At 44.1% G+C, this 27,842-nt stretch overlaps 1 protein-coding gene across 3 annotated transcripts in view; it reads left to right on the top strand.

Moving 5' to 3' along the window:
- The window catches only part of LOC121277224 (protein prune homolog 2-like), a 496,270-nt gene that overhangs the window by 329,141 nt on the left and 139,287 nt on the right, over window positions 1-27,842 (top strand). For all 3 annotated transcript variants that reach the window (XM_041186396.1, XM_041186394.1, XM_041186397.1), the window contains exons 7-8: window positions 2,449-2,607; window positions 12,792-18,868. In XM_041186396.1, coding sequence (XP_041042330.1) covers window positions 2,449-2,607; window positions 12,792-18,868 — 6,236 coding nt within the window. The remainder of the gene's footprint in view (window positions 1-2,448; window positions 2,608-12,791; window positions 18,869-27,842) is intronic.

The raw sequence follows: 27,842 nt of genomic DNA, 5'->3' as shown, positions 1-27,842 counted from the left end.
TTACTATTCCAGTGCACTCCTGGCTGGTCTCTGGCATTCTATTCTCTATAAGCTTGAGGTCATCCTAAACTCAGTGCGAGTTAAGACACAGGCAACAAAGTCCTGTTGACCTATCGTCTGAGCTTGCTGACCTACATTGGTTCCCGGTCAAGCAACATCTTGATTTTAAAACTCATCCTTGTTTTCAAATCCCTCTGTGGGCTTGGAACAATGGCAAAGCCCACAGGCTGGAATGCCTGCCTCCATTTACTGGGAGTTCAGCCCAGTTTTAATGATGAATTCCAGCCTTACAAATCTTCACTCCTCATACCCTACCCAACCCATATGCTCCCTCCATGCACCTCTCATATCCCCATGTCCCCACATTTGCCCATCCTTCCATTTATCCTCTATAGCCACTCACCCAGTATCCACAATGGGCAGGCTTCAGGATCCATGTCTTTGAAATGGAGTTGAAAAAAATAATAAACTTCTACAATCTTATAGAACTCTCACTCAAACATGCTTAAGGCTGAAAAATAAACTCTCAGGTCTCATTCAAAAAAATATAAATCCCCTCAAGTAATCAATATGTTGTAAAAAAAAAATCCAAACAAACATCTAATTCACTAACCACATCAAGGACAGATAATTGTTTAATAACCTCTTAAACGGTCAATCAAATGTGAACAGCCCCCTGCTGAGATAAGTAGTTCTGGGCCTTTTGAAACTCAAAGCATTCATAAGTGTGCTCAGTGAGGATAAAAACACCTCTAGGAAATGTAAACAATGGTGTTTATTGAAACTGCAAAACCAGATGGCCTCTTTTTCTAAGATACAACAGATGTCCTGTCAAACAAGGCAGTTAGGAGCAGGTGGGGGATTTATTCTACACCATGTCCCCCCCACCCCACCACCAAGTAAAAGTTGCTGAAGGATTTTCTTTCCATTTTAAAAGGATTTTGGTATTTAAATCACATCATATTATTACACTAGATATCCCAAACAGTGTTTTCTTCAGTTCTGAAAGCATGAGAGCACTTTCCCCAACAAGAAAGTACTCTAATGCATCTCGACATTTATACAATGTAATGGTCAACTTACCTTTGCCAGACACAGGTCTATAATTAATCACCATAGTAATTCACATTACATGATCTAATTATTGAAACTGTGAAAGAACTTTTTTTTGTATTTCAAAGCCTATACATGAAAAAAATTCCAGGAACAGGTAGCTTTTTTTTTGTTCCCCCATTGTTCATGCTATCTCTGAGAGGCAGTGATCCATGTCTACTTACTGAAGGGGTCTGACTCCTCTAAAATAATGCGGGCAGAGGGGAGTTAAACTGCCCACTCCTGGAATGGAGCTGGCAAGGACAGGAGTGCAGCATGCAAGGAGGCTACCCACAAACTTCTCCCATTTCAATGAAAATTGCTGGAAACTGGAATAGCGATAGGAATCCTGGAATCGGGGTCTGCCTGCCATTTTTAAAGGACCCGAGGCATCCCAATTCAGTGAAAGTCCGGGCCAGTATCTCCTTGTGGTTCAGTGTCATATTTTGTTTCATAATGTTTCTGTTTCGCACCTTGAGACATTTTATTATGTTAAACATGCTACATGAACGAAAACAATGAAGATTGAGTTCAAAGTGTAGCAACATTGGCCTGTGTTTTCCCTCAATTACGGTGAACATTGACAAGTTTGCTGCTATTGAGGGACACAAGGACACAGCAATCTCTGGAACCCTGACTCAAGCTGAAATCTGTAAGATGTGGTGAGCCTCAGTGGACTCTGCTGATTGTTTCGGCATTCTGATTCTTAAAGTGGCAGGGACCCTTAGTTCAAGAATTGTGTTTATTTACCCTCAACTTGAAGAGATTCTTACGTGCAAAATGTTAGGGCTCATGAACACACGCACTAGTCAGCAAAGTTAGTGAAAGGTAAATTTAAATCTGTCAGGTAGGGTAGCTGAAAATATCAGTAATTAAGGTTTGTTGCTGTGAACTGTTGAAATTGACAAAATTCTCTTTGCGATTCTCTCAGCTTCCCATCCCCTGCTTGTCCCCAACTTCCCATTCCCTGCTTCCTCTTCTTCCCTGGCTCCTCTTCCCCCAGCTCCACTTTCTCTGTTTCCCCAGCTCTTCTCTCCCCAGCTCACCCTGGTTTCCACGCACCCCCCCACCCCCCCAGCTCATCCCCCTCTGCCCAATGAGGAAGAGGAGCTGGCTGGGGTGGTGCAAGAGAAGCCAAGGATGATTGGAAAGAGGAGCAGGGGGTAGGGGGCTGGCACAGTGGAGGGGAGCCAGGTAATGTTGATACCCAAGGGATAAACTCTGGCAGCCTTTTAATAATTCTCAGTGTTGAAAGTATTTAAAAGTTTATAACAGTTTTAAAAAATGTCTCAAGCATTTTAAAATTTTTAAAGTCATTAAAGTCACATTAGTCATTGTTGTTTATCTATGTTGCAGGACTTCCTATCTCGTCCAAATCTTATTGACGATTTAAAAATATTTATTGGAAGGCATGGTTATGATATTCTTGTCTTGATGACTTTCTTCCGAAGTGATGGTGGTGAAGCGACTCGGCAAGTTGCTATCTGTACTGACAATGATGAGCTATGCAACAGAGTAAGTTATTTAAAGTTAGCCTCTTCATTACAGTATATTTACTTGCTGGATTTTGTAGTTCGTGATATCCATTGTAAAACTGAAGCTATTGTACTTTTTGTGGAGAGATGATAGTTTTTGGGCTATTTATTTTAAGTAGATAGGGGGATGGAGTCATTTTTCATGCTGGCATCCAATTTTATCATCAATGACCCTAAGTTTGAATATATTACTACCAGATACAGGTTAAGATTCCTTATACTATGCCCCAGCAATGTACTTTGCAGCCCTAAGTTTCTGTATAGGTGTTTAAGAAAGGGAAATCGTTCTTGACAAATTTATTAGAGTTTGTTGAGGGTGTAATAAAAAGATATGAACATATGAATTAGGAGCAGGAGTAGACCACTTGGCCCCTCGAGCCTGCTCTGCCATTCAACAAAATCATGGCTGATCTAATTTTAATCTCAACTTGACATTCCTGCCTACCCCCAGTAACCCTTCACTCCCTTGCTTATCAAGTGTCTATCTACTTCTGCCTTAAAGATATTCAAAGACTCTTCCTCAAACACCTTTTGGGGAAGAGAATTCCAAAGTCACAACCCTCAGAATTTTTTTTCCCTCATATCTGTCTTAAATGAGTGACCCTTATTTTTAAATAGTGGCCCCTAGTTCTAGATTCTTCCACAAGAGGAAACATCCGTTCCACATCCACCATGTCAAGTCCCCTCAGGATCTTATATGATTCAATTATGTCACACCCCTTACTCTTCTAAACTCCAGCAGATACAAGTATAGCCTATCCAGCCTTTCCTCAAGACAACCTGCCCATTTGGTATTAATCTAGTAAACCTTCTCTGAACTGCTTCCAATGCATTTACATCTTTCCTTAAATAAGGAGACAATACAGTGCACAACACTCCAGATGTGGTCTCACCAATGCCCTGTATAACTGAAGTACAACCTCCCTACTCTTGTGTTCAATTTCCCTTGCAATAAACAATAACATTCTATTAGCTTTGCTAACTACTTGCTGTAGCTGATTACTAACCTTTTGCAATTCATGCACTAGGACACCCAGATCCCTTTGCATCTGGGAACTCTGCAATCTCTCAACATTTAGATAGATTTTTAAAAAATTGTCCTGCCAGAATGGATAATTTCACATTTTTCTAGGTCTTTGCCCACTCACTTAACCTACCTAAATCCTTATGTCCTCTTCACAACTTACTTTTCTTTCTATATTTGAGTCATGAGCAAATTTAGCAAGTCAGGTCCCTTCATCCAAATCATTCATATAAATTGTAAAGAGTTGAGGCCACAGCACTGATCTGTGGCACACCACTTATCATATCCTGCCACCAGAAAATGATCCATTTATGCCTACTCTGTTTCCTGTTAGATGGCAAATTTTCTGTCTAAACACGATGGATAAAGCAGAACCAGTAGATGTAGCGTATTTGAGTTTTCAAAAGGCATTTAATAAGATGCCACATAAAAGGTTGCTACACAAGATAAGAGCTCATGGTGTTGGGGGTGATAGATTAACATGGATAGAGAATTGGCTAATGGTCAGGCTAAATGAGTCATTTTCAAGTTGGCAAAGTTTAATGAGTGGAGTGCCTCAGGAATCACTATTAAGTCCTTAATATTTACAGTCCAAGTCAGTGACTTGATTGCATGAAGGAGGAAAACGTATCGTAGCCAAGTTTGCTTATAATACAAAGATAGATAGAAAAGCAAGTTGTGAGGAGAACATGGAGTCTCCAAAGGGATATAGATAGCTCAAGTGGGAAAATGTGAAATTGTCCACTTTGGTGGAGATGCTGTGGTACAGAGGGATCTGTGTGTCTTCATACATGAATCACAAACAATTAGCATGGAGTTAAAGCAAGTAATTAGGAAGGCAAATAGAATGTTGGCCTTTATTGCAAGGGAGATGGAGTATAGAAGTAGTTAAGTCTGTTACATGAGTACAGGGTGGGTGAGACCACACCTAAAGTACTGTTGTAATCTGATGTTTAAGTTACCCAATTTTGTTACCTGCAAATTAATTGCAATCAGCCAAATTAACTAGTGATTTGTAAATGATTAAGTCAATTGTTTTACTTCAAACAAGACTTTAACCACAAGGCAAGATGGGACTGTTGGGTAGTAAATTAAAATAAGTTTAATAACGGAAAACGGCATATTTATCAACTGAAGACAAACTTTTACAACTTCATCCCTGTGATCAGTCCATAGAAGCATAGCCCTCTCAAACCCCTTCTTTGACGGCAATTCTTTCACGATTCTGTAGCTAGCAAGAAAGCCCACTTGGAACCATTGCTTTTAATCCCTGAATGAACATGATCTCATTTTGAATTGGGCTCATGGTCACTTGATAATTGGTCAGTTCTGTTGCTTAAGTTAATTTGATTCCAATTACTAGAGTCACCTGTGCTCATTAGCCCAGGCAAAAAGAAAATAGAGCTATTTCACAGCATCCCCCTAGCATTGGAGGCTGTTCAGAGAAGGTTCACTAGGTTAGTTCCCTGGATTAAGTGGTTGTCTTATGAGGAAATGTTGAGCAGGTTGGACCTTCACTCATTGGAGTTTAGAAGACTGAGAGGTGATCTTATTAACATACCCTGAGGGGACTTGAATTAATGAATAAGAGAATAACTAGGGAAAGAGTAGGGCCAATTAGGGACCATAGAGGTAATCTGTGTGTGGACCCGGAAGACATGGGTACAGTCCTCAATGAGCTTGGCCTAAGTAGCCAAGTGGTTATGGTACTGGGTTTGTAACCCCAAGATCAAGAGTTCAAATTTAAAAGATTTAAAAGATTATCAAGAGTTCAAATCTCACAATGGCAAACTTTGAAACAATGTAACTTCATCTGAAACAGATGGAAATGTGTTGTTACTCGAAAGAGTTACAATTGCAGAAAAATCAACATTGATTGCAGAGGAAGCAATCAGTAATAAATGAAACATCTGTTTTGCTTGGCCTAAATAGCCAAGTGGTTATGGTACTGGGTTTGTAACCCCCAGATCAAGAGTTCAAATCTCACAATGGCAAACTATGAAACAATGTAACTTCATCTGAAACAGATGGAAACAGGTTTACTCAAAAGAGTATCAAGAGATCAAGAGTTCAAATCTCACAATGGTAAACTATGAAACAATGTAATTTCAGCTTGGCCTAAATAGCCAAGTGGTTATGGTACTGGGTTTGTAACCCTAAGATCAAGAGTTCAAATCTCACAATGGCAAAACTATGAATCAAGAGTTCAAATCTCACAATGGCAAACTATGAAACAATGTAACTTCATCTGAAACAGGTGGAAATGGGTTTGTACTCTAAAGAGTTACAACTAATGCCGATGACGTGCTCCTTATGTTTAGTGACCCGGCTGACCTGCGGAGGATGCGCGAGTGCCAGGAGGTCTACTCTGCCGCTTCTTCTGCCAGGATCAACTGGGGTAAATGTTCTGGACTCCTGGTCGGTCAGTGGCAGATGGATCCCCTACCCGAGGAGCTCAGGCCTTTCACCTGGAGCAGGACCAGCCTCCTCTACCTGGGGGTCCATCTCTGCCCCGCTGAGGAATCCTGGCCGGCAAACTGGCAGGAACTGGAGACGAAAGTCACCGCTCGCCTGCGGCGCTGGACAGGACTGCTCCGAGTGCTATCTTACCGAGGTCGAGTTCTGGTCATAAACCAGCTGATCGCCGCCATGTTGTGGTATCGGCTGGTCACTTTGACCCCTCCCCCGGACTTTGTCACAAGAATCCAGAGATTGTTAGTCGACTTCTTCTGGGACAAAAGATTGCACTGGGTCGCTGCCGAGGTTCTGAGTCTCCCGCTTAGGGAGGGTGGTCAGGCGCTAGTGTGCCTACGCACACAGGTGGCGACTTTCCGCCTTCAGACCCTGCAGCGATACCTCTACGTCGAGCCTCCTCCTAGATGGTGTGCCCTGATGACGTATTTCCTCCGTCAGGTGCACGGCCTGAATTATGACGTGCAGCTCCTGTTTATAGAACAGCTGGGCCTCGGTGGCTCCTTGCAGGCGTTGCCCGTCTTTTACCAGGACCTGATCAAAGTCTGGAAAGTGGTCGCCTCGCGACGCAGCTCTCCCCCGTCAGGAGTAGCGGCTATCGTCAGAGAGCCGCTGCTCAGGAATCCGCCCCTCCGTCCTTTTCAGTGGTTGGCGGAGAGGAGGGCTGTGGCCGCAGGGGTGACCAGAATCGGGGACGTGCTGGGTGGCGGAGGACTGGGCTGGATGCTCCCGCAGGAGTTGGCGCGACGCGCGTCTGTGAGTGTCCAGGTCGCAGCCGATGCCATCCAAGACCTGAGAACGGTCGTGCTCGGACCCGACGTTATTTTGGGTCTTGAGGCGGCCCAGGTGCGCGGTGGTCTTCCGTCTGAGCGTTCCCCTGTTCGGACGGAATTCCACATTGGCCCCAAGCCCCGAACCCTCCCTCGGGTGCTGGTGCCCCGCAATATGAGCCGCCTCGGGGACATGCCCTCTGTGCCTTTTGGCACGGCAAAGAGGAGCTTTTTGTACGGACTGCTGCTGCACACCTTCCATTTTCTCGCCCTTGTCCGTCGACCGGACACGCCCTGGCGTGCCTTGTTGCCGTCCGGCGGCGGAAGCCCCCGATGGGAGGCCCTCTACGGAGGTGTCCTCCCCCTTTCTATCGGAGACCTGGGTTGGAGGGTGTTGCAAGCAGCAGTCCCTTATAATAAGAGGATGCATTGGTTCGCGGACTCTCAGGACACGTGCCCTTTTTGCGGTCTTGTGGAGTCCGTGGACCATGTATACATAGGGTGTTGTAGGCTGCACTCCCTTTTTAGTTATTTGAAAAACCTTTTATTGATGTTTTGTTTGCACTTCAGCCCCACGCTCCTGATCTATGGGCACCCGGTGCGGAAGGGGGTCGGGAAGGAGGAGGACCTCCTCGTGAACCTGCTCCTGGGCCTGGCCAAGTTGGCCATTAACAGGTCCAGGCAGCGGGCGATCGACGGGGGAGTCCCGCCCGATTGTTTGTCCCTCTTCCGCGGCTACGTTCGCTGCCGGATGTCCCTGGAGAAGGAGCACGCGGTGTCTGCTGGCACTCTCGAGGCCTTCCGTGCTCGGTGGGCACCGCGGGGACTGGGGTGTTTTGTTGACCCCTTTAATCACATTTTGATTTAAAGTTTGTAAGTTTCCTTTAAAACTTTGTTCTTGGTTTTACAGCTGACCTGAATTAGGGGCTGTGCCTGATTTATCCCAATTTTGTTGATTTGGTTTTCATTTAAAAGATTATCAAGAGTTCAAATCTCACAATGGCAAACTATGAAACAATGTAACTTCATCTGAAACAGATGGAAACAGGTTTACTCAAAAGAGTATCAAGAGTATCATGAGTTCAAATCTCACAATGGCAAAACTATGGCTTGGCCTAAATAGCCAAGTGGTTATGGTACTGGGTTTGTAACCCCCAGATCAAGAGTTCAAATCTCACAATGGCAAACTATGAAACAATGTAACTTCATCTGAAACAGATGGAAACAGGTTTACTCAAAAGAGTATCAAGAGATCAAGAGTTCAAATCTCACAATGGTAAACTATGAAACAATGTAATTTCAGCTTGGCCTAAATAGCCAAGTGGTTATGGTACTGGGTTTGTAACCCTAAGATCAAGAGTTCAAATCTCACAATGGCAAAACTATGAATCAAGAGTTCAAATCTCACAATGGCAAACTATGAAACAATGTAACTTCATCTGAAACAGGTGGAAATGGGTTTGTACTCTAAAGAGTTACAACTAATGGAGAAGGCGGTGGCGTAGTGGCATTGTCACTGGACTGGTACGCTAGAGACCCAGGGTAATGCGTCGGGGATCTGGGTTCAAATCCCACCATGGCAGATGGTGAAATTTGAATAGCTTGGTCTAAATAGCCAAGTGGTTATAGTATTGGGTTTGTAACCCCAAGATCAAGAGTTCAAATCTCACAATGGTAAACTATAAAACAATGTAACTTCATCTGAAAAAAAACAGATGAATAACAAATATCATCAAGAGTTCAAATCTCACAATGGCAAACTATGAAACAATGTAACTTCATCTGAAACAGATGGAAACAGGTTTACTCAAAAGAGTATCAAGAGTTCAAATCAAGAGTTCAAATCTCACAATGGCAAACTATGAAACAATGTAACTTCATCTGAAACAGATGGAAACGGGTTTGTACTCGAAAGAGTTACAGTCCTCAATGAACACTTTGCACTGGTCTTCACAATGGAAAAGAACGATGCAGGTATAGACATCAGAGTGGAGGACTGTGAAATATTAAAGGAAATTAGCATAGAGAGGGGAGGTACTAGCGGGTTTAGCAGCCTTAAAAGTGGATAAACCCACAGGCCCGGATGAGATATATCCCAGACTGTTGAGGGAGGCAAGGGAAGAAATATCAGGGGCCCTGGCAGTAATTTTCAAATCCTCTCTGGTCAAAGGTGAGGTGCCAGAGGAATGGAGGACTGCTAATGTTGTCCCATTGTTAAAAAGGGAAGTGATAGACCAGAAAATTACAAGCCAGTCAGTCTAACCTCGGTGGTGGGGAAGTTACTGGAAAGGATTCTGAAGGACAGAATATATCTGCACTTGGAGAGACACGGATTAATCAGGGATAGTCAGCATGGATTTGTTAAGGGATGGTTATGTTTGACAAATTTGATCAAATTTTTTGAGGAGGTAACCAAGAATGTTGATGAGTGTAATGCATTTGATAAGGTCCCTCATGGCAGACTGGTCAAGAAAGTAAGAGCCCATGGGATCCAACACAAAGTGGCACATTGGATCTGAAATTGACTGAGAGGTGGGAAGCAGAGGGTGTAGGTAGAGGGATGTTTCTGTGACTGGAAGTCTGTTTCCAGTGGGGTTCCACAGGGTCGGTGCTGGGGCCCTTGCTGTTGTGGTGTACATAAATGAATTGGATTTAAATGTAGGGGGTATGATCAAGAAGCTTGTGGCTGTCACGAGAATTGGTCGGGTGGTAAATAGTGAGGAGGATAGCCATAAACTGCAGGTGGATATCAGTGCACTGGTCAGGTGGGCAGAGCAGTGGCAACTGGAATTCAACCCGGGAAAGTGTGAGGTACTGCTGTTGGGGAGGGCTAACAAGGCAAGGGATTACACTAGGACCCTGGAAAATACGGAAGATCAGCGGGACCTTAGTGTGCATATCCATAGACCCCTGATGGTAGCAGGGCAGGTAGATAAGGTGGTTAAGAAGACATATGGGATACTTGCCTTTATTAGGTGAGGCATAGAATACAAGAGCAGAAAGGTTATGCTGGAACTGTATAAAATGCTGGTTAGGCCACAACTGGGGTACTACGTGCAGTTCTGGTCACCGCATTGTAGGAAGGATGTGATTGCACTGGAAAGGGTGCAGAGGAGATTTACCAGGATGCTGCCTGGGCTGGAGGGTCTGAGCTATGAGGAAAGATTAGATAGGCTGGGGTTGTTTTCCTTGGAGCAACGAAGGTTGAGAGGGGACATAATAGAGGTGTATAAGATTATGAGGGGCTTGGATAGCATGGATTGGAAGGCACTTTTCCATTAGTAGAGAGGTCAATAACCAGGAGGCATAGATTTAAGGTAAGAGGTAGAAGGCTAAGAGGGGAGTTGAGGAGAAATTTTTTCACCCAGAGAGTGGTGGGAGTCTGAAACACACTGTCGAAAGGGTGGCTGAGTCAGAAAGTCTCGTAACACTTAAGAAGTATTTAGATATTCACTTGCGTTGCCATAGCCTGCAGGGCTATGGGCCACGTGCTGGAAAATGGGATTAGTGTAGTCAGATCTTTGTTGACCGGCGCAGACTCAATGGGCTGAATGGCTTCCTTCTGTGCTGTAGATGTCTGAGTCTATGAGTTTGACAGGGTTGATACCTAGAGTATGTTCTTGTGGGATCACCATTATGAAAAAGTCAAATAAGAATAAGACCAGATGAACCGCCCAGCATCGACCTAACTATCAGATTCAGAGGCGATAAAGACATATCCTTCCCAGTTGACCCTGCAAAATGTGCCGCCCTTACATCTGGAACTTGTGTAAAATTTGGGGGAGCTGTCCCACAGACTGGTCAATCACAGTCTGATATAGTCATACTGGAAGGATCCTACCTTTCAGCAATTTCCCAGACTCCTCCATCACCATCTCTGTCCTGTCCCACTGGCAGGACAGATCAATCAGAAATGGCAGCACAGTGGTGTAGGGTCAGGAGAGAGTAACCCTCGTTGTCTTCAATTTTTCTCCCAGATTCTATGAGGACTCATGTCATCAGGCCAAATATAAGCAAGCAAACCTCCTGCTGATTACCACCTAACTTCTTCCCTCAGCTGAAAAATTCTTATTCTTCCATACTGAACACCACTTGGATGAAGCACTAAGAATAACAAGAACTTTAAAGTCTATCCTCAAGAGTTGCTCAGTGGCACTGGATGCATCTATACATGACTGTATTGGTAGCAGTGTGGCCACTGTCTTCCCTGAGGGCAGGCTCTATCATATGTGGCTCCACCAGCATAATAAATGGGATAGATTCAGAATAGATCATACCAAATGCAAAGGAAGGTGGTTGTAGTTATTGGAGACCAATTGCCTCAGTCCCAGGACTTCACTGCAAGAGTTCCCCAGTCTGGTATCTCACGCCCAACTATCTGCAGCTGCTTCATAAATGACCTTTCCTCGTCATAAGGTCAGAAATGGGGATGTTTGCTGATGGTTGCACAGTGTTCAGTTTCATTTGCAACTACTCAGATGCTGAAGCAGTCCATACCTGCATGCGGCAAGACCTAAACAACATTCAGGCTTGGTCTGATAAGTGACAAGTAACATTCGTGCCACACAAATGCCAGACAATGATCATCTCCAACAAGGGAGAATGTTACCAACTCTCCCTGAAATTACTGGCATTGCCATCGCTGAATCCCCCATCAACAACATCTTGGGCATTGCCATTGACCCCCACACTTAATTGGACCAACCATATAAATACAATGGTTCCAAAAGCAGGTCAGAGGCCGGGAATTCAGGATTGAGTAATTCACCTCCTAAATCCAGAAAACCTATTCACCACTTACAAGGCACAAGTTAGGAGTGTGATGGAATACTCTCCACTTGCCTGGATGAGTACAGCTCCAACAACAATCAAGATGCTTGACATAATCCAGGATAAATCAGCCCACTTGATTGGCACCCCTTAAACATTCACTTCCTGATTCACTGATGCACCATGGGCTGCAATATTGAATGATCTACAAGATGCACCGCAGTAACTCCGCAAAGCTTTTTCAACAGCATCTTCCAAAACTGCGACCACTACAACCTAAAAAAGACAAGGGCAGCAGGCACATGGGAACATCACCACCCGCAAGTCCCCCTCCAAATCACATACCATCCTGACTTGAAACTGTATCATTGATGCTTCATTGTAGCTGGGTCAAAATCTTGGAACTCCAGTTTGAACAATGCTGTGGGTGGACCTACACAACATGGGCTGCCGTGGTGCAAGAAAGTGGCTCACCATCATCTTCTCAAGAACAATTAGGGATGGGAAAATAATTCTGGACTTGTCAGCGACACCACATCCCTTGAACGAATAAAAAATAAATTCTGAATAATTGATGGGCGGAGGTGGATAATTGGAGCAATACTTATACTTTTTACCAAGTCATATGACATTGTTGAATATTTCTGTGCTTTGTGTTCATACAGAAGACCAAAATTCATTATTACAATGTTTGGAAAAGATCGTTTCAGGGAAGCTAACGATTGCCATGTATTAATGGCGACTGTTTTTATCCGTTATATCACTTATTTTGTTCATGTTGTATTGATTTAATTTTTATCTTACAAGAGTTTATATTTTGCTTCTCAAATTATTATGAAAACAATGATGAAATTCTATGAATTTGCAAGAGAATTAGAAATTGAATAGCTATTCCATTTTTATGTTTTTACTTAACTATTTTGACTTGTAACTTAAACGAGACAATACATGAATTAAACTGCAAAACATACTTTTAAATTCCAGAAAACAGGAATACCATTTAGTGACCTTTTTATGCTAACAGTAATTGTTTAACAAATAAATGTGATTTATTTTCCTGTGGTAGGTCTTATAATAATTAGATTTACTGAAATAAAAGTACTCACTAATATTTTCATTGTTTGACAGATATGTAATACACTAGAAGAATGTCAGAATCCATGTCTTCAGCTAGTGCCCATAGAGTATGGGTTTCAGGAAATCAGAGCATATCAACAAGGGAGCTCTTCAGTTTCAAGCAAGCAGATACTTCCACTGATAAAAGACTGTATCCATAGGCGACAGCAGGGAATGGCGATGAACAGGAGAACTTCCTCCACTGAAGCTGTCAATGGCAGTGCTCCAGTTTCAGAAGGATCGTCTGGTGTTCTAGACTTGTCTGGTCCTGATGTAGATTCCCAGAACACTGAATATATTGGTGATAATTTATTGGAAAACTCTCAAAATATGAACTCTTCCTTACAGGCCCATGGCGATGGCAATTTAGATCTAATGAGTCCAGATAGTGGATTAGCTACTATCCGAAGCAATCGCTCATCTAAAGAAAGCTCCGTTTTTCTCAGTGATGAAAGCCCAATTCGAGAAGCAGTAGTGCCGCCCTCCAGCATTGTACATGGATATGATCTGTTTAGCTCACCACCTGAAGCTGAATTAGCAGAGGAAAAGGTTCCAGCAGCTGTGAATGTGAATGATAATTTTGATTTGTCTGTCCTTGGTACATCACATTGCAGTAATACTAAAGCTGACTTCGCAGGAGGTGATGAAGAGTTTTTGATGATTGCTAGTTTGCCAAAGTTAGGTTCCACAACTCCAAAAAGTTATCTCCTGAAAGCAGTTATATCAGAGGAAGCCAGTGCAGTAACTGACCTGGCAAAGGTAGAGGATGTTCATGTTTACAAACAAGAAAATGCTAGAGATAAATTAGAAAAAGATCAAACGGTGCAACAATTTGCTAGATCCCATGCGGCTGATGTTTCTTTAACTTCTCAAAATCTTTCTAATGATGTGATTGGAGCACAAGTTGAAGATAAGAATGTGCCCCCAACACCAATGAACAGTCTTGTCGAAGGTTCACCTCTGGATGAGGGTCCTCATAATATTTTTGCAGAAGATGTGATAGAAAAAATCAATGAAATTGTTATTGTTGACTCTGATCTGTCAGATTCTAAATATATTGGTCAACAGAATGAACTTGAAGTAGGTCTTAAACAGGCTGCGTCAGGTCCAAATGATGTCTGGAATGAAAACCAAAAGGAACTAAATGTAATTGTACAATCTTCTGATTTTTGGACAGATTTTGATCAGGAGTTCAGTCAATCTGATCTCACACATTATGATATTTGGAATGAAATTGATAAACAGTCTGAGCAATTAGTTGATGATCAATGGAGTACACCTGAACAAACTATTTTCCAATCACCCTCTGTTAAACCAGACGTGTGTGATGAACTGAACAAAACTAAATTGATCTCAAACAGCCTTGATAACTGGAACATATCTGCAAAAGAAGCAACTGTGTCTGGTTTCGATAATTTTGATCCATATTACAAATTTGGAAACGAAACATTATTAGCACCCGAGTCCCTAAACAGTATAAAATTACCAAGACAACAGGACAAACAGCAATGTGCAGATAGTTCAGATATAGGTTCTGAACAGAAACAATGTACATCAGCTGTAGCAAATACATTTATTTGGGATGAACCGATACATGAAGTTACAAGACCTATTGGAAACCTCTCAGATATATCGAAGGATTCTGACTATAAAAGCCAACAACCAAACACTGAAAATCCAGATACCAGTGCAGAGCCTATACAGGATACTGTTCTTTTTTCATCACAAATCCCTACAGTATTAAGGAATTCTGAACAGGAAGTTAATTTGCCAGTTGCTGTAAATTCATATCTAGGGAATGAACCTACACAGGAAATCCAGTCGACTAATGAAATTTTAGGTGCATGGACAACATTTGACCAGGAACCCTGCAACTCAACATCGGAAAGTAGGAAGTTAGGGATTGCAATCGACTCCCAAACAACTGCACATAAATATGGCCTAGAGTTTAGTCCTGAACAGGAGAAAAGGCAGTTAGCCATTGAAAATACAGATTCATGGGCTGAAACTTTACAGACAAAGAACTTTGAAGCATGGAATATTTCTCAGGATGATCCCAAACACTCACCATTGACAAATCCAGATCTGTCGAGCAAACAGATAAATAACATTAATCAACCAGATAAGGTAAGCAGTGAATCTGAGCAGGACGTTACTCAGCCAGTGTTTGAAAATAACATTCCAATCACTGAACATGTTCAGGAACTACAGCAAGCTGAAATTAGTCACAGTCAGGCAGAATTTGAAACTGTAGCATCATTGAACACAGAGGAATGCAAACAAGCATCTCCAAATGCTTCCGATATATGGAATGAATTTGAACATAGCAGCCAATCATCTTCTGAAAGTCTAGAGGAAAGTGGTAAATGTATTGAGAAGATCAGTGAACAAAGTGCAGCATCTCTCGATAAAGTGAAAAGTTCAGACCAGAGAATTAGTTATTCTACAACTGAAAATACATATATAGAGGATAACAATGAACAAAAGTGCAACCAGCTATCTACAAGGATACATCATCCATGGAATGTGTTTGAACAAGATAATAATGAATCCTCATTCATAAACCAAGAACTCTGGTTCAATCAAGTACATGAAATCAATCAACCAATTACAGGCCACCCTAAATTATGCTATGATTATGAAATGGAGGACAGATTACCAGAGTATGAAATTGATAAATTCTCCAGATCTGTTGAGGTTGAATTGGTAAAAACAGATAACCAGCAAACCTCTTCAAGTCCTCAGATGTGGAATCCGTTACAACAAGGAGTATCTGAACTGAATGCAAAAAATTTAGATTCACAGGGCAAACATGAAGATGATTTTTTCTATTCTGAAGAGCAATGGAAAGCATCTACACAGAAAACGGAACAGTCAGTGTTCAACCTTCTTGATATACATTGTGAAGGTGAACAGCACAGCCATGTCTTAGCCTCTGAAATGCCACAAGGTCATTTGGCAGCCATTGATATCTGTAGTCAACCTTTGGAAGAAGGAACACTGCAAGCCATTAAGAATTCCGATCAATACACTGATTCTGAATATGAGTTTATCCAGCCAACTATTGACTTTCACATTTCAAATAAATTTGAACAAGAGCCAAAAAATGCACAACACCCTGACAAACCTGCAGAAGGTGAGAGTAACCAGTCTTGCGCTGAAATTGCCAACACTGGGATCGACCCTGCATTTGAATTTCCTGAGCTACTTCCCACTAGTAATGATGCTTATAGTGGATTTGAACAGGAGTTAGTTGAACCAGGGGGAAACATTCCTGATATCGTGAATGACTATCACCAAGACACATACCAGATTTCTTCTTCAAATCCTGACGTGTGGGCTAAATCGGATCACTCATTTTTTGGTTCAACTGCTGTAAATCCTGACATTTTGAGTGACTATGAACTAGATTCAAGCCACTCAGCCTCAAACAGCCCTGATAGATGGAGTGAATCTGTTGAGGCAGAAAAACAAGATTCTGGAAGTCCAGATGTGTGGATTGACTCAGAAGAAAAAACTGCTGAGCCTCTGGCCAAACGACCTGATATAGTGGACACGACTGGACAGCAGTCTTGCCTATCCATGTCAGACAATGTTGCTTCATGTGAATTAGCTGAACAAGGTCTTTTTTATCCATATCAAAGTGTGCCTAATGAACTGGTCGAACAGGAAGTCCATTCACCTGAAATTACTATGGATACAGGGTTTCGTTTAGTACAATTAGATGACAAAAAGGAATCAAAACATCCTGACAATTGCATTGAATCAGGACAAGATTTCATTACAACAGAACAACCATTTGATAAAGATAAGGAGTTGACTGAATTAAATAATGTTAAGTTTGAATCTGTGCAAGACAAGGAACAAATTTCTGGTCGTCCTGATGCTTGGATTCAGTTAGAAAAAGGAGTTCCTGAATCAATCAAAAAAGGTCCGGAATCACAGGATAACTATAAAGAGGACATAAGTTATTATGATTTAGAAAATCATGAATTTACAGGGCACAGAGACAATCTAGCCAACCAAGCTGATTTAGAACACCTTGATCCCTGGAACCCAGTGGAAGAGAGTTCTTTCACGATGGATAGTGTATTATCTAGTGTAAATGATATTTCATCTGCAGAAACTAAGCAGCTTCAAAGCTCATGTCCTGAAAACAATGTTTTGTACACAACAGAAAACAATGAAATGGCATCTGTAACTCTGGAGGACAGGAGCTCAACTTCATTCTTTCTAGGGAAAGAGCAGGATGGAAGTGTTTCAAAAGAGAAACCTTCAAATTTATACCTGGACAATAATTCATGCAGCACAAATGATGGGACAAAAGAAAGCCTTTTTTCAAAATCTGGATCTGTGGATGACTATTTTACTTCTTCTGACTACAACATGGATAATCAGATAGTTGCTTTACATAATTCGGAAGCAATGGAATACTTCTCTGTATCAGAAGAAAATGTTTTGCATATGGAACCACTGACAGAAACAAAGGCCATTCATTCAAGTGATGTAATTTCATCTGCAAACGTCAGTGCTTTCAAAACCATGAAGGGTGAGTTTGCTACAACACAGGAAACTGCCAGTGGTGAGGGACCCTGTCCAACTAGTCCTGAAATTCAATGTTGTCGTGAAGAAACTAAATCAGACATATTTAAAGACAAGACAGCATTTGCCCATGAAAATGTAGGACTTGTTTCATTTCATGCTGCTTGTGAATCTGTAAGGCAATCGGATTCAGTGAAGGATTCAACCAAGGTTATTGAAGAGAGAAATATATTCTCACCAGCAGATGGTACTGTAGTACTCTCTAACACTGATGTATCAAACCAAATAAATGCAGAAACTGAGCATGTAATACATAATGTTATGGAAAATGCATGGGTTTCATTTGAAAACACAGATAGCAGCAGTAACAGCAATGTGACATCCTGCAGCTTATCTTCCAGTATCCAGAAATCAGACTTTTGGGAAGACCTTAGTCCCCAGGATGGTAGTATAATTGGTGAAGGATTTTCTCATGTTTCTGTTTCAGAGAGTATTGCTGCTACCAAGAGTCATAAAGAGACTGTAGAAAGTGAATTAGGAGTGGAAATTGCAGACCAATTGTCAGAGCCCTGCAACAAAGGTAGTGATCCCCTTTTGGAGCATAGGTTTGATAATCAGTACAGTTCCTTGATTTCTTCGCTCAACTCTCCAGGTTCCTCTGAAGTTGATAACAGTTCACCAAAAGTTGAACATGTGAGTAAACATCAAACCAAAGTGAACTCAAATAAACTTAGTAGCAATGAAATCAGACTAACATCAGATAAGGACCATAGTACAGAAGAAATGAACTATATCATTGTATCCGGAAGCGAAAAGCCATGTGAAGAAGTGCCAGATAGGCAGGAATATAAAATTTCGGTGATAAAAGATGTGAATACAACCATTCTAAAAACAGATTTTCAGGAATATACTTTTTCAACATTTCCTTCAGTTACAATTGAACCAGGGCTCAGTGGAAATGAAACTAGTGACTTGGAAAGATTTACCAATGGCTCTCCCTCTGCATACAACACCACTGATGACCAGCTTGTGGACAATGATGACAAAGGTCAAGGGGAAATATATTTAGTTGAGAAAATCACTGGAGATCAACAGAGCAAAAAAGCGGAGAATGCAAATGAGCGTTTGGGCACCTCACCTGAAGAAAGTTCTAGTGGGGCAGATATGAGTGAATCTGGTTCAGACAATTCAATTCAAGAGCTAAAGACAGCAAGACTTCTAGTCAATGAAACCGGTTCAAATAAATCTGAAGAATCTAAGACTGACTATGATGTCATATGTCAAATGTCTTCAGAAATAGATGGCACAATTCATTCAAGTAGAACCGTATCTATAGATGATTTAAGCAACAGTGAAACTGAGAGCACTGCATCACAGTTCTCTGTGAAGGAAGCCAAGATTTCACATGAAGATTTAAGAGAAGGTGGAAAGGTGGCAGAACAGATTTATCCAGAACCATTTGCTACTGAACCTTGTGCTTTGATGGAAAAAGAATTAAGGAGGGAAGAGATTATTTTAACTGAAAAGAAAAATTCAACTCAGATGACGTAAGTTCTGCTCTATTCAATTACTTTTCACTTTTATATATACCAACATAACCTTTATGTAATAAAAACCTAAAATTAGTAGTTTTGAATTAAATAATTAATTAAATAAAATGACAATTATCAGGTATTTAACGAAATATTGTAATATTTCATTTTGTAAATGAAATTGATGCAATTCAAAATGAATTTCAGAACATTAAAAAAGCAGTTAACAAATTTGAGAACCATGCTTTGGCAGCCAGAGCTTGGTGATTGAAAATGAATAGGCCCAGCAGTTAAATGTTAAAATGTGGAAATTGTACCCTTTGTAGAGTATTTCTCAACAACAGGATTCAGGTTTGTGGGGACATCTAATGTTCTTGCCCCAGGGCCCATGGTAATCCACACTTTTGTTCCCTCATCTTGTCATCTTTATGCGATTTTCTAACTGGGTTAAATGCCTGCTTAGATTGCTCTTGCACATTCTGTATTAGAGTTTTATTTTAATACTCACAGCAGGAGAAGATCAATGAAAATTATTCCTCTCTGTTTATGATGGGATTGCACTATTCATTCAGTCTTTCCATCTGGAGTAGCAGTAAAGGAAACTCTATGTGCAGATGATCTATTTAAATTGGCTAAGGCATGCTACACTGCTGCCCTCAAAAGACAGTACACTGGACTGCCAAACAAGGAAACCTTCCTCGCACTCGTTTATATAGCCAGATCTCTATTCTGGCAGACATCAAACAGGAATTTCTAGTGCTGAGCCCCTGCATTATTTATCCACAGAATATATAATGTAGTTGGCCATAATTTCCAAACCTTACCGTCTCACCAGGATCATAAAACTTAGCCCTCCATCCCATTTTTACTTGCATTACTACAGAAGTGATTGTCAGTACTCTACTCACAAAACTAAGTTTATTCATGTGAATGCAATAAGTAGTTTATGATCCTTGAGTAATCCCTGCAACAAAGATGTATGAACAATAATTAACTTAATTTTATTAAATAATTAACAACTTGAACTGTGCGTAATGAAGTGAATATAGCAACATGGAATTTTTTTTTCCTTAAGCAATTACTTTTCTGGTCATGGACTTGTAAAATGTAGGATGGTGTGAACATGAAACATTGCTTGGTCAGAGCACAGAATGGAGAGTTTCACATGCTCCACACAGAAGTCGCCGATTTTCCTTCCATTCATTTCAATGAAGCACAATCAGGTTCAGTTATCAGTACACAATCCTTCCTGCCAGATTTTTCCTTGTGTGTTTCACCCAAACGGCAAATATGGAAATCTGGCCTAACCTTTTATTAAGTTAATTTTACTTAATAAGCATAATTATCAACTACAGTGGGTGGAATCGTCCATGCCCGCTGGCGTCAGACGTGTTCTGTGTCGTGAGCGGACAATATGGCGAGAAGGACAAAAATCGATTTCACGATGCCACGCAACCAGTTTGTGACCATCTGCTCAACCTCTCGATGGCGGGCCATGTTTCCCACCATTGGACGTTGGGAGCCTCATTGTAGTATATCAGCCTATCATTATAAGGTCAGCCCACTGGACTCATCCACCGCCCCCCCGCTGGATTGTCCGCCCATTTCAGCATGATTGCATACTGACATGTTTCACAGCAGCACATTAGAGGCATGGACTTGGCAGGCTGGTTTTTGCGGGGAACTCGGAGGTGCGTGCACAGTAATGTTTTGGGTGCTCGCAAGGGACACCTGTTGGACTTCAAGGTTGAGACGACTTTGGGGCGGTGCAAAGGCTGCCCTGCAGTTGAGGCGACTTCGTGGAAGGGTGGTAAAGGCTGCCCTGCAGTTGAGGCGACTTTGTGGGAGGGCGGTAAAGTCTGCCCTGTGGTTGAAGGTAGCGCACAACCACGTGCGGGATGGGGAGGGGATGGGCAAGCGAAGCAGCCACGCATTAGGGACATTTTGTATAAAATGACCATTGCTCTGCAGCCGAGACAGTTCAGGTGCAGTGTCGGGCCTCTAGCTTATCTGCCCACTTAAGCAACACAGAGGCTTCAAAGTGCCACCAAGTCCTTCAGAGCTTTTCACTCCTCGGGCACAGATTGCAAACTAATGAGCTTTTTAGTAGACTGCAGAACAGTTGGATGACTGGGCATGTTGTACAATCTGCTTGCTAAAGCTGGCCATGGAGCAGTCACTGGTGGAGGCGCTCACAGCCCCTTGCATTGTCATCATCCCGGTTTAGACCAGTATCCCTCTTGGTTCAAGCTAACAGTGCAGTCTTGCAGTGCAGGTTCAGAGAATGCCTGTGTCTGGGCTGAGAGCACAGCATGCAGTCCAGTGGGTGAAACTGCTGCTAATCGGTTAAATGGAGTGGAGTGGAGGTGGTGGGGTTTCAGGCAGCCATACAGCGCACTAATCTCTGGCCATCCAAGTGGTGGCCAGCACTCTCTGGGATGCGTTAATGGGCCTTCAGACTTAACCTGGACAGGTTCTTAGTACACCCAGGCTAACCCACGTGTCTCTCTCTTTCACCTTGCTGGAGGAATACATCAGAATTATGGAGCTTGGTGAACTAGTTGCATGCCTCGTGGCGTACAGGGAATGAAGACGAAGGTGAAGTAAATGACTGAGGCGCGTAGCTGTGCAGAGGGAGGAACAGCAGCCTCTGGACAAAGGGGCGGATGGGGCTCCTACACATGCTGCCAAAGAGCCATCGCTCTTCAGCGCCTAGCTAGACACAGGGTCTATAGATGTCGCCTTTCATTCCTGGAGATGACAGAGAACCAGTGTCACCAAAGACTGCCATTGTCTAGGGAACTGGTTGGCCACAGCTGTCAGTTACTGCAGGATTTGGCGCCATGAGGGCATGGAGGGCATCCATTGCCAGTGGTTGTGAAAGTGACCGCAGCGCTCAATTTCTATGTCAGTGACTCCTTTCAGGGCTCCACGGGTCACATCTGTGGGAATCTCACAAGCCACTACCCACAAATGCATCCATGAGGTCACGGATAGCATCTTCACGAGGGCACACAGCTTTGTGAATTTCGCCCAGGACCAGGAGAGCCAGGATGCAAGAGTGATTGGATTTGCCCAGATCTCGGGTTTCCCACAGGTGCGATCGACTGCACTCAGGTGGCGCTCAGATCTCCGTCACAACAAGGGGTCACCTATGTTAACCGCAAGGGCTTCCATTCGCTGAATGTACAGCCGGTGTGCGACAACCACAAATACATCCTCCAGGTCTGCACATGGTTTCCAGGGACTGTGCACAACTCATGATATCCTCAGTCAGTCCGTGACATCTTCCAGGGTCCAGAGAGGCTGTAGGAATCCCTCCTCAAGGTAAGGGCTACCCACAGAGGCCGTGGCTGATGACACCTGTGCGGCGTCTTCAGACTGCAGCAGAGTGAAGGTATAACGAGGCTCATATTCCAACTCGCAACTTGGTGGAGCAGACCATCAGGATGCTGAAAATGAGGTTCTGGTGCCAGGACTGGTCTGGTGAAGCCCTGCACTATAGTCCACAGAGGGTGTCATGCATCCTTTACAACCTGGTGCTGCAATGGGAAGTGGAGCTGGCTGAGGAGGAGATGCAGAAACTGGAGGTCTCCTCCAATGAGGAGGACGTCAACGGGGATGAGGGGTTGGAGGCCCCCGAAGGCAACGATGATGAGGCCCTCACACTGGCCAGATGAGGCAGGCATGCTTGGGAGGCCATCATAGCTGCTAGATTTGTAGAGGAGACATCATAGACCCTACATGTCCATGTCACAGGCACCACCATCACCATCCCTGGGTATATCCTGTGCCACCGGCAGGACACACCTTGCAGAGGTGGCGGCACAGTGGTATACATTTGGGAGAGAGTTGCCCTGGGAGTCCCCAACATTGATTCTGGACCCCATGACGCCCCATGCCATCAAATCAAACATGCTGATTACCACGTACCGCCCTCCCTCAGTTGATGAATCAGTGCTCCTCTATGCTGAACACAACTTGGAGGAAGCACTGAGGGTGGCAAGGGCACAGAATGTACTCTGGGTAGGGGATTTCAAAGTCCACCACCAAGAGTGGCTTGGTAGCACCACCACTGACTGAGCTGGCCAAGTCTTAAAGGACATAGCTACTATACAGCAAGTGGTGAAGGAACCAACAAGACGGAAAAACACACTTGACCTCATCCTCACCAACCTGCCTGTTGCAGATGCATCTGTCCATGATAGTGTCGGTAGGAGTGACCACTGCACAGTCATTGTGGGAGCGAAGTCCCGCCTTCACGTTGAGGGTACCCTCCATTGTGTTGTGTGGCACTACCACCGTAAAAAATGGGATAGATTTCAAACAGGTGGATCATCATCAGCAGCAGAATTGTACTTCTTTTGGAGTCAAACAATTAAACTAAATTAACAAAACGAGGGATAAACTAAACGCAGCCCCAAAGTTAGGTTCACTGAAAAACCAAAGACAAAATTTAAAGGAAACTTACAACATCAAACCAAAATGTGAGCAGCGGAATTGTACTCGAGCACAATCTGTAACCTCATGGCCTGGCATATCCCCCACTATACTTTTACCATCAAACCAGGGGATCAACCCTGGTTCAATGAAGAGTGCAGGAGGGCATGCCAGGAGCAGCATCAGACAAACCTAAAAAATGAGGCATCAACCTGGTGAAGCTGGAACACAAGCTGCTTGGCACGCAAGTAGTCCTAAGCAGCAAGTGATAAACAGAGATAAGCGATCCCACAACCAACGGATCAGATCTAAGTTCTGCAGTCCTGCCACATCCAGTCGTGAATGGTGGTGGACAATTAAACAACTCACTGGAGGAGGAGGCTCCACCAATATCCTCAATGACTGGGGAGCCCAGTGTGTCAGTGCAAAAGATAAGGCTGAAGCATTTGCTGCAATCTTCAGCCAGAAGTGCTGAGTGGATGATCCAAGTTGGCCTCTTCCGCAAGTTCCCAGCTTCACAGATGCCAGTCTCCAGTCAATTTGATTCACTCCATGTGATATTAAGAAACGGCTGAAGGCTTTAGATAAAGGCTATGGGCCCTGACTATATCCTGGCAATATCCTGGCAGAGCTTGCCACGCCTCTAGCCAAGCTGTTCCAGTACAGCTACAACACCTGCATCTACCCGGCTATGTAGAAAATTGTCCAGGTATGTTCTGTACACAAAAAGCTAGACAAATCCAACCCGGCCAATTACCACCCCATCAGTCTACACTCGGTCATCAGTAATGGAAAGGGTCATCAACTGTGCTAATAAAACAGCACTTGTTTAGCAATAACTTGCTCATTGACGCTCAGTTTGGGTTCCACGAGGGCCCCTCAGCTCCTGATCTCATTACAGCCTTGGTTCAAACATGGACAAAAGAGCTGAACTCCAGAGGTGAGGGGGAGTGACTGCCCTTGACAGCAAGGCAGCATTTGACCGAGTGTGTCATCAAGGAGCCCTAGCAAAACTGGAGTCAATAGGAATCAGGGGAAAACTCTCCACTGGTTGGAGTCATACCTAGCACAAAGGAAGATGGTTGTGGTTGTTGGAGGTCAGTCATCTCAACTCCAGGATATTACTGCAGGACTTCCTCGGGGTAGTGTTCTAGGCCCAACCATCTTCAGCTGCTTCATTAATGACCTAGCTTCCATCCTAAGGTGAGAAGTAGGAATGTTCGCTGATGATTGCACAATGTTCAGCACCATTCACGACTCAGATGCTGAAGCAGTCCATGTCCAATTGCAGCAAGATCAAGACAATATTCAGGCTTGGGCTGACAAGTGGCAAGTAACATTCGTACTACAAAAGTGCAAGGTATTGACCACCTCCAACAGGAGAGAATCTAACCATTGCCCCTTGACGTTCAATGGCATTATCATCACTGAATCCCCCACTATGAACACCCAGGGGGTTAGCATTGACCAGAAGCTGAACTGGACTAGCTATATAAATACTGTGGCTACAAGAGCAGGTCAGAGACTAGGAGTCCTGCAATGTATAACTCACCTCCTGACTCCCCAAAGCCTGTCCACCATCTACAAGGCACAAGTCAGGAGTGTGATGGATTGCTCCCCATTTGCCTGGATGAGTGCAGCTCCCACATCACTCAAGAAGCTTGACACTGTCCAGGAAAAAGCAGCCCACTTGGTTGACACCCCATCCACAAACATTCACTCCCTCCACCACCAATGCACAGTAGCAGCAATGTGTACCATCCACAGGATGCACTGCAGGAATTCACCAAGGCTCCTTCGACAGCACCTTCCAAACCCATGGCCGCTACCATCTAGAAGGACAAGGGCAGTAGATAGATGGGAACAGCACCACCTGCAAGTTTCCCTCCAAGTCACTCACCATCCTGACTTGGAAATATATCGCCATTACTTCACTTTCGCACGGTCAAAATCCTGGAACTCCCTTCCTACAGCACTGCGGGTGTACGTACACCACATGGATTGCAATGGTTCAAGAAGGTAGCTCACACCACCTTCTCAAGGACAACTAGGGATGGGCAAAAAATGCTAGCCCAGCCAGCGAAGCCCACATCCCGTGAATGAATTTAAAAAAAACATTACATCTATGAACATTTGACTCTAGTCTGACTTATGGCAGCATACACATACACTCTGTGATAATGCTCTTGTCATGGAGACACAGTGGAGGCCCTAATAGTCGCTCAATTGCAGGAGGATGATGTCGACATTCATAGATCTTCACATAGCCTTTGAGAATGTCTGACTCCTGTCTGGCCGAGGGCCGCTTGCTTACGCTCTGTAATCAGTATCATGTTATAGAGACGTAGCCATGAAACTTTAAAAGTCTCTGATCTTTCAGCAACTGACCCCTTCAAGAGCACACTGTCACTGGTCACAGATGCTGAAGAGATGGGGGGCCAGCCGCACCTTAAAGGTGCTCAGACCACACAGAGAGAATGACGGAACTCTGTGATGTCTGCCCACAACATTCTGGCAGCAATGACCAGCACCATTGAGGTGCAGGCATCAGTAATGTGTCCAAGGAGTGTGAGGCCAGACCATCACTTTAGGCTGAAGGTTGCACAAAGCACAGGGAAGAAGCCCTGAACTGAGACACCTACCTTTATCTTGTGCAGAAAGGTTTCACATCTGGGTGACATGAACACTGCTCACCAGAACAAGGAGCCATAGGCTGGGAGACATTCTTGGGAGTTTATCGACAGTGGTGAATATTATGTACAAATGATTAACACACGTGCCCAGGCTGTGCAACTATATCATCTTAACTGTCCTAACCCTGCTGTTACATCTTGGTGCTCCCCGAAAATTGACAGTGGAGGTGGAAGCAGCCTGCTGACTGCTACGCCCTGTCTGTGATGACCTTATCGGCATCCTCTGGAGGGCCCCGGCCTACTTTCGGGGACCTGCTGTGTGGCAGTGGCGCCCTCCTCGAGCTGTGGAGCTGGAGCTGCTGGGGTCACAGGAAGAGGGGATTCAGATGGGTTGGACAATCCTGGAGTCACCTGGGTGGATGGCCTTGGAGTCTGCACTTTCTAATTCTCTTCTTTATGAGCGCCCAAGGAATCGAGACTGACTCCTTGAAGAGAAGGTGTAGCTAGAGTGAGGTCGGGCTGCCCTCTCGGGTACGCAGTTACAGAGACCAACTATGGCATCGGCGATGGAATTCAACCAGCACAGCAGTGCAGGAGTGACATCCTGGATGAAGGTCTACATGGTCGTTGCCATCCTACCAGTGTTGACCCGGTGCATTGGCATGCTGGCGCCATCACCTCAACCTGAAGGCAGGCAGACTCTTCCCTCATGCCTTGTAATCTGAAGAGTGCAGCAGACATCCCTTCCTGATGTTCCTGGGCTTGCCTTTGCAGCTCCAACAACTGTGACATGACCGAGGCCAGAGGTTCGTTATCTGACTCGGACTCAGCAAATTTCTGGTGTCTAGCAGTCCTCTGAGTGCCGGAAACCTGGGAAGTCCCTGCTGCCGCCTGCTGTGAATCAGAAAGTGTGATGAGCTCACTAGATTGTAACCCCAAGGCTACCCTAAGTCCAGGTCCCACTGAGGTGTGTATTTCTGCTCTGGTTGAGGGTGTGGGTGAGGAGGGTGCCTTCAGATTCCTCTTCAGAGATTTCTTTGGGGCTTGATTGGAGACCCTGGGTCATGGACTTCATCGGCTGTTTGGTAGACGTGCCTGCGAAAGCAAGGAGGGATAATTAGTGTGTGATAGTGGCCTGTGAAACAGGACACATCACTCACAGCATGGTTATCTGATGGATGTTGCACTGCTGGATCCTCACTTAGTAGAGCAGCGCTGACCTCGCTGTCATTGCAGGAGCGGTCCAGACTCTTGCCGGCCAGCTGGATGGCTCTGTTCTCAAAGTCTGTGAGGACCTTGATTTCAGGCATTCCTCCACCCGTAAGCGACCTCTCCCTCTTGTTCTGTGCCAGCTTGTCTTGCATAAACAGAGATGAAGAGAGTTTAAGCAGGATGCCTGCCAGGCCAGACTAGTCTAGGTGGTGAGTGGTCCTATGGATGGGATGAGGGCAATGATGGGGTGTATGAGAGAGTGAATGGTGATGTCCCTTAAACTGGCAGTGAGTGAGGGCCCTGTGGATGTGCGATGGGTTTGCTATTGTGAGAGTTGAGAGTGACGAGAAGAGTGACTTACCCTGGCAGGATGGAGGAGATCATTCATCCTCTTGCAACACTGGGTGGCTGCCCTCTCTTGCAGGGCATTGGCGCTGACCACCACTGCCACTGCCTCCCAAGCCACATTAATGAGATTGCTGCCTATCCTGCAGCCAGAGCTGGGGTAAAGGACATTACAGTAAGCCTCCACTGCATCCAAAAGCTGCTGAAGGGGCGGGTCATTGAACCTGGGGGCTGCAGTCTTTTTGCCATTCAGGGCCATGTCATCTTTGCAGCAGTCGTGGGCTGGAAGCACTGAAACGTGTGCACGCAGCTGCACTTTCAATATGGAGCCTCGTTTGATGAAATGGTGAGATGATGGC

The sequence above is a fragment of the Carcharodon carcharias genome, chromosome 4, assembly GCF_017639515.1.
Source record: "Carcharodon carcharias isolate sCarCar2 chromosome 4, sCarCar2.pri, whole genome shotgun sequence".
Classification (NCBI taxonomy): domain Eukaryota; kingdom Metazoa; phylum Chordata; class Chondrichthyes; order Lamniformes; family Lamnidae; genus Carcharodon; species Carcharodon carcharias.
This window is presented reverse-complemented; position numbering and strand designations above follow the sequence as displayed.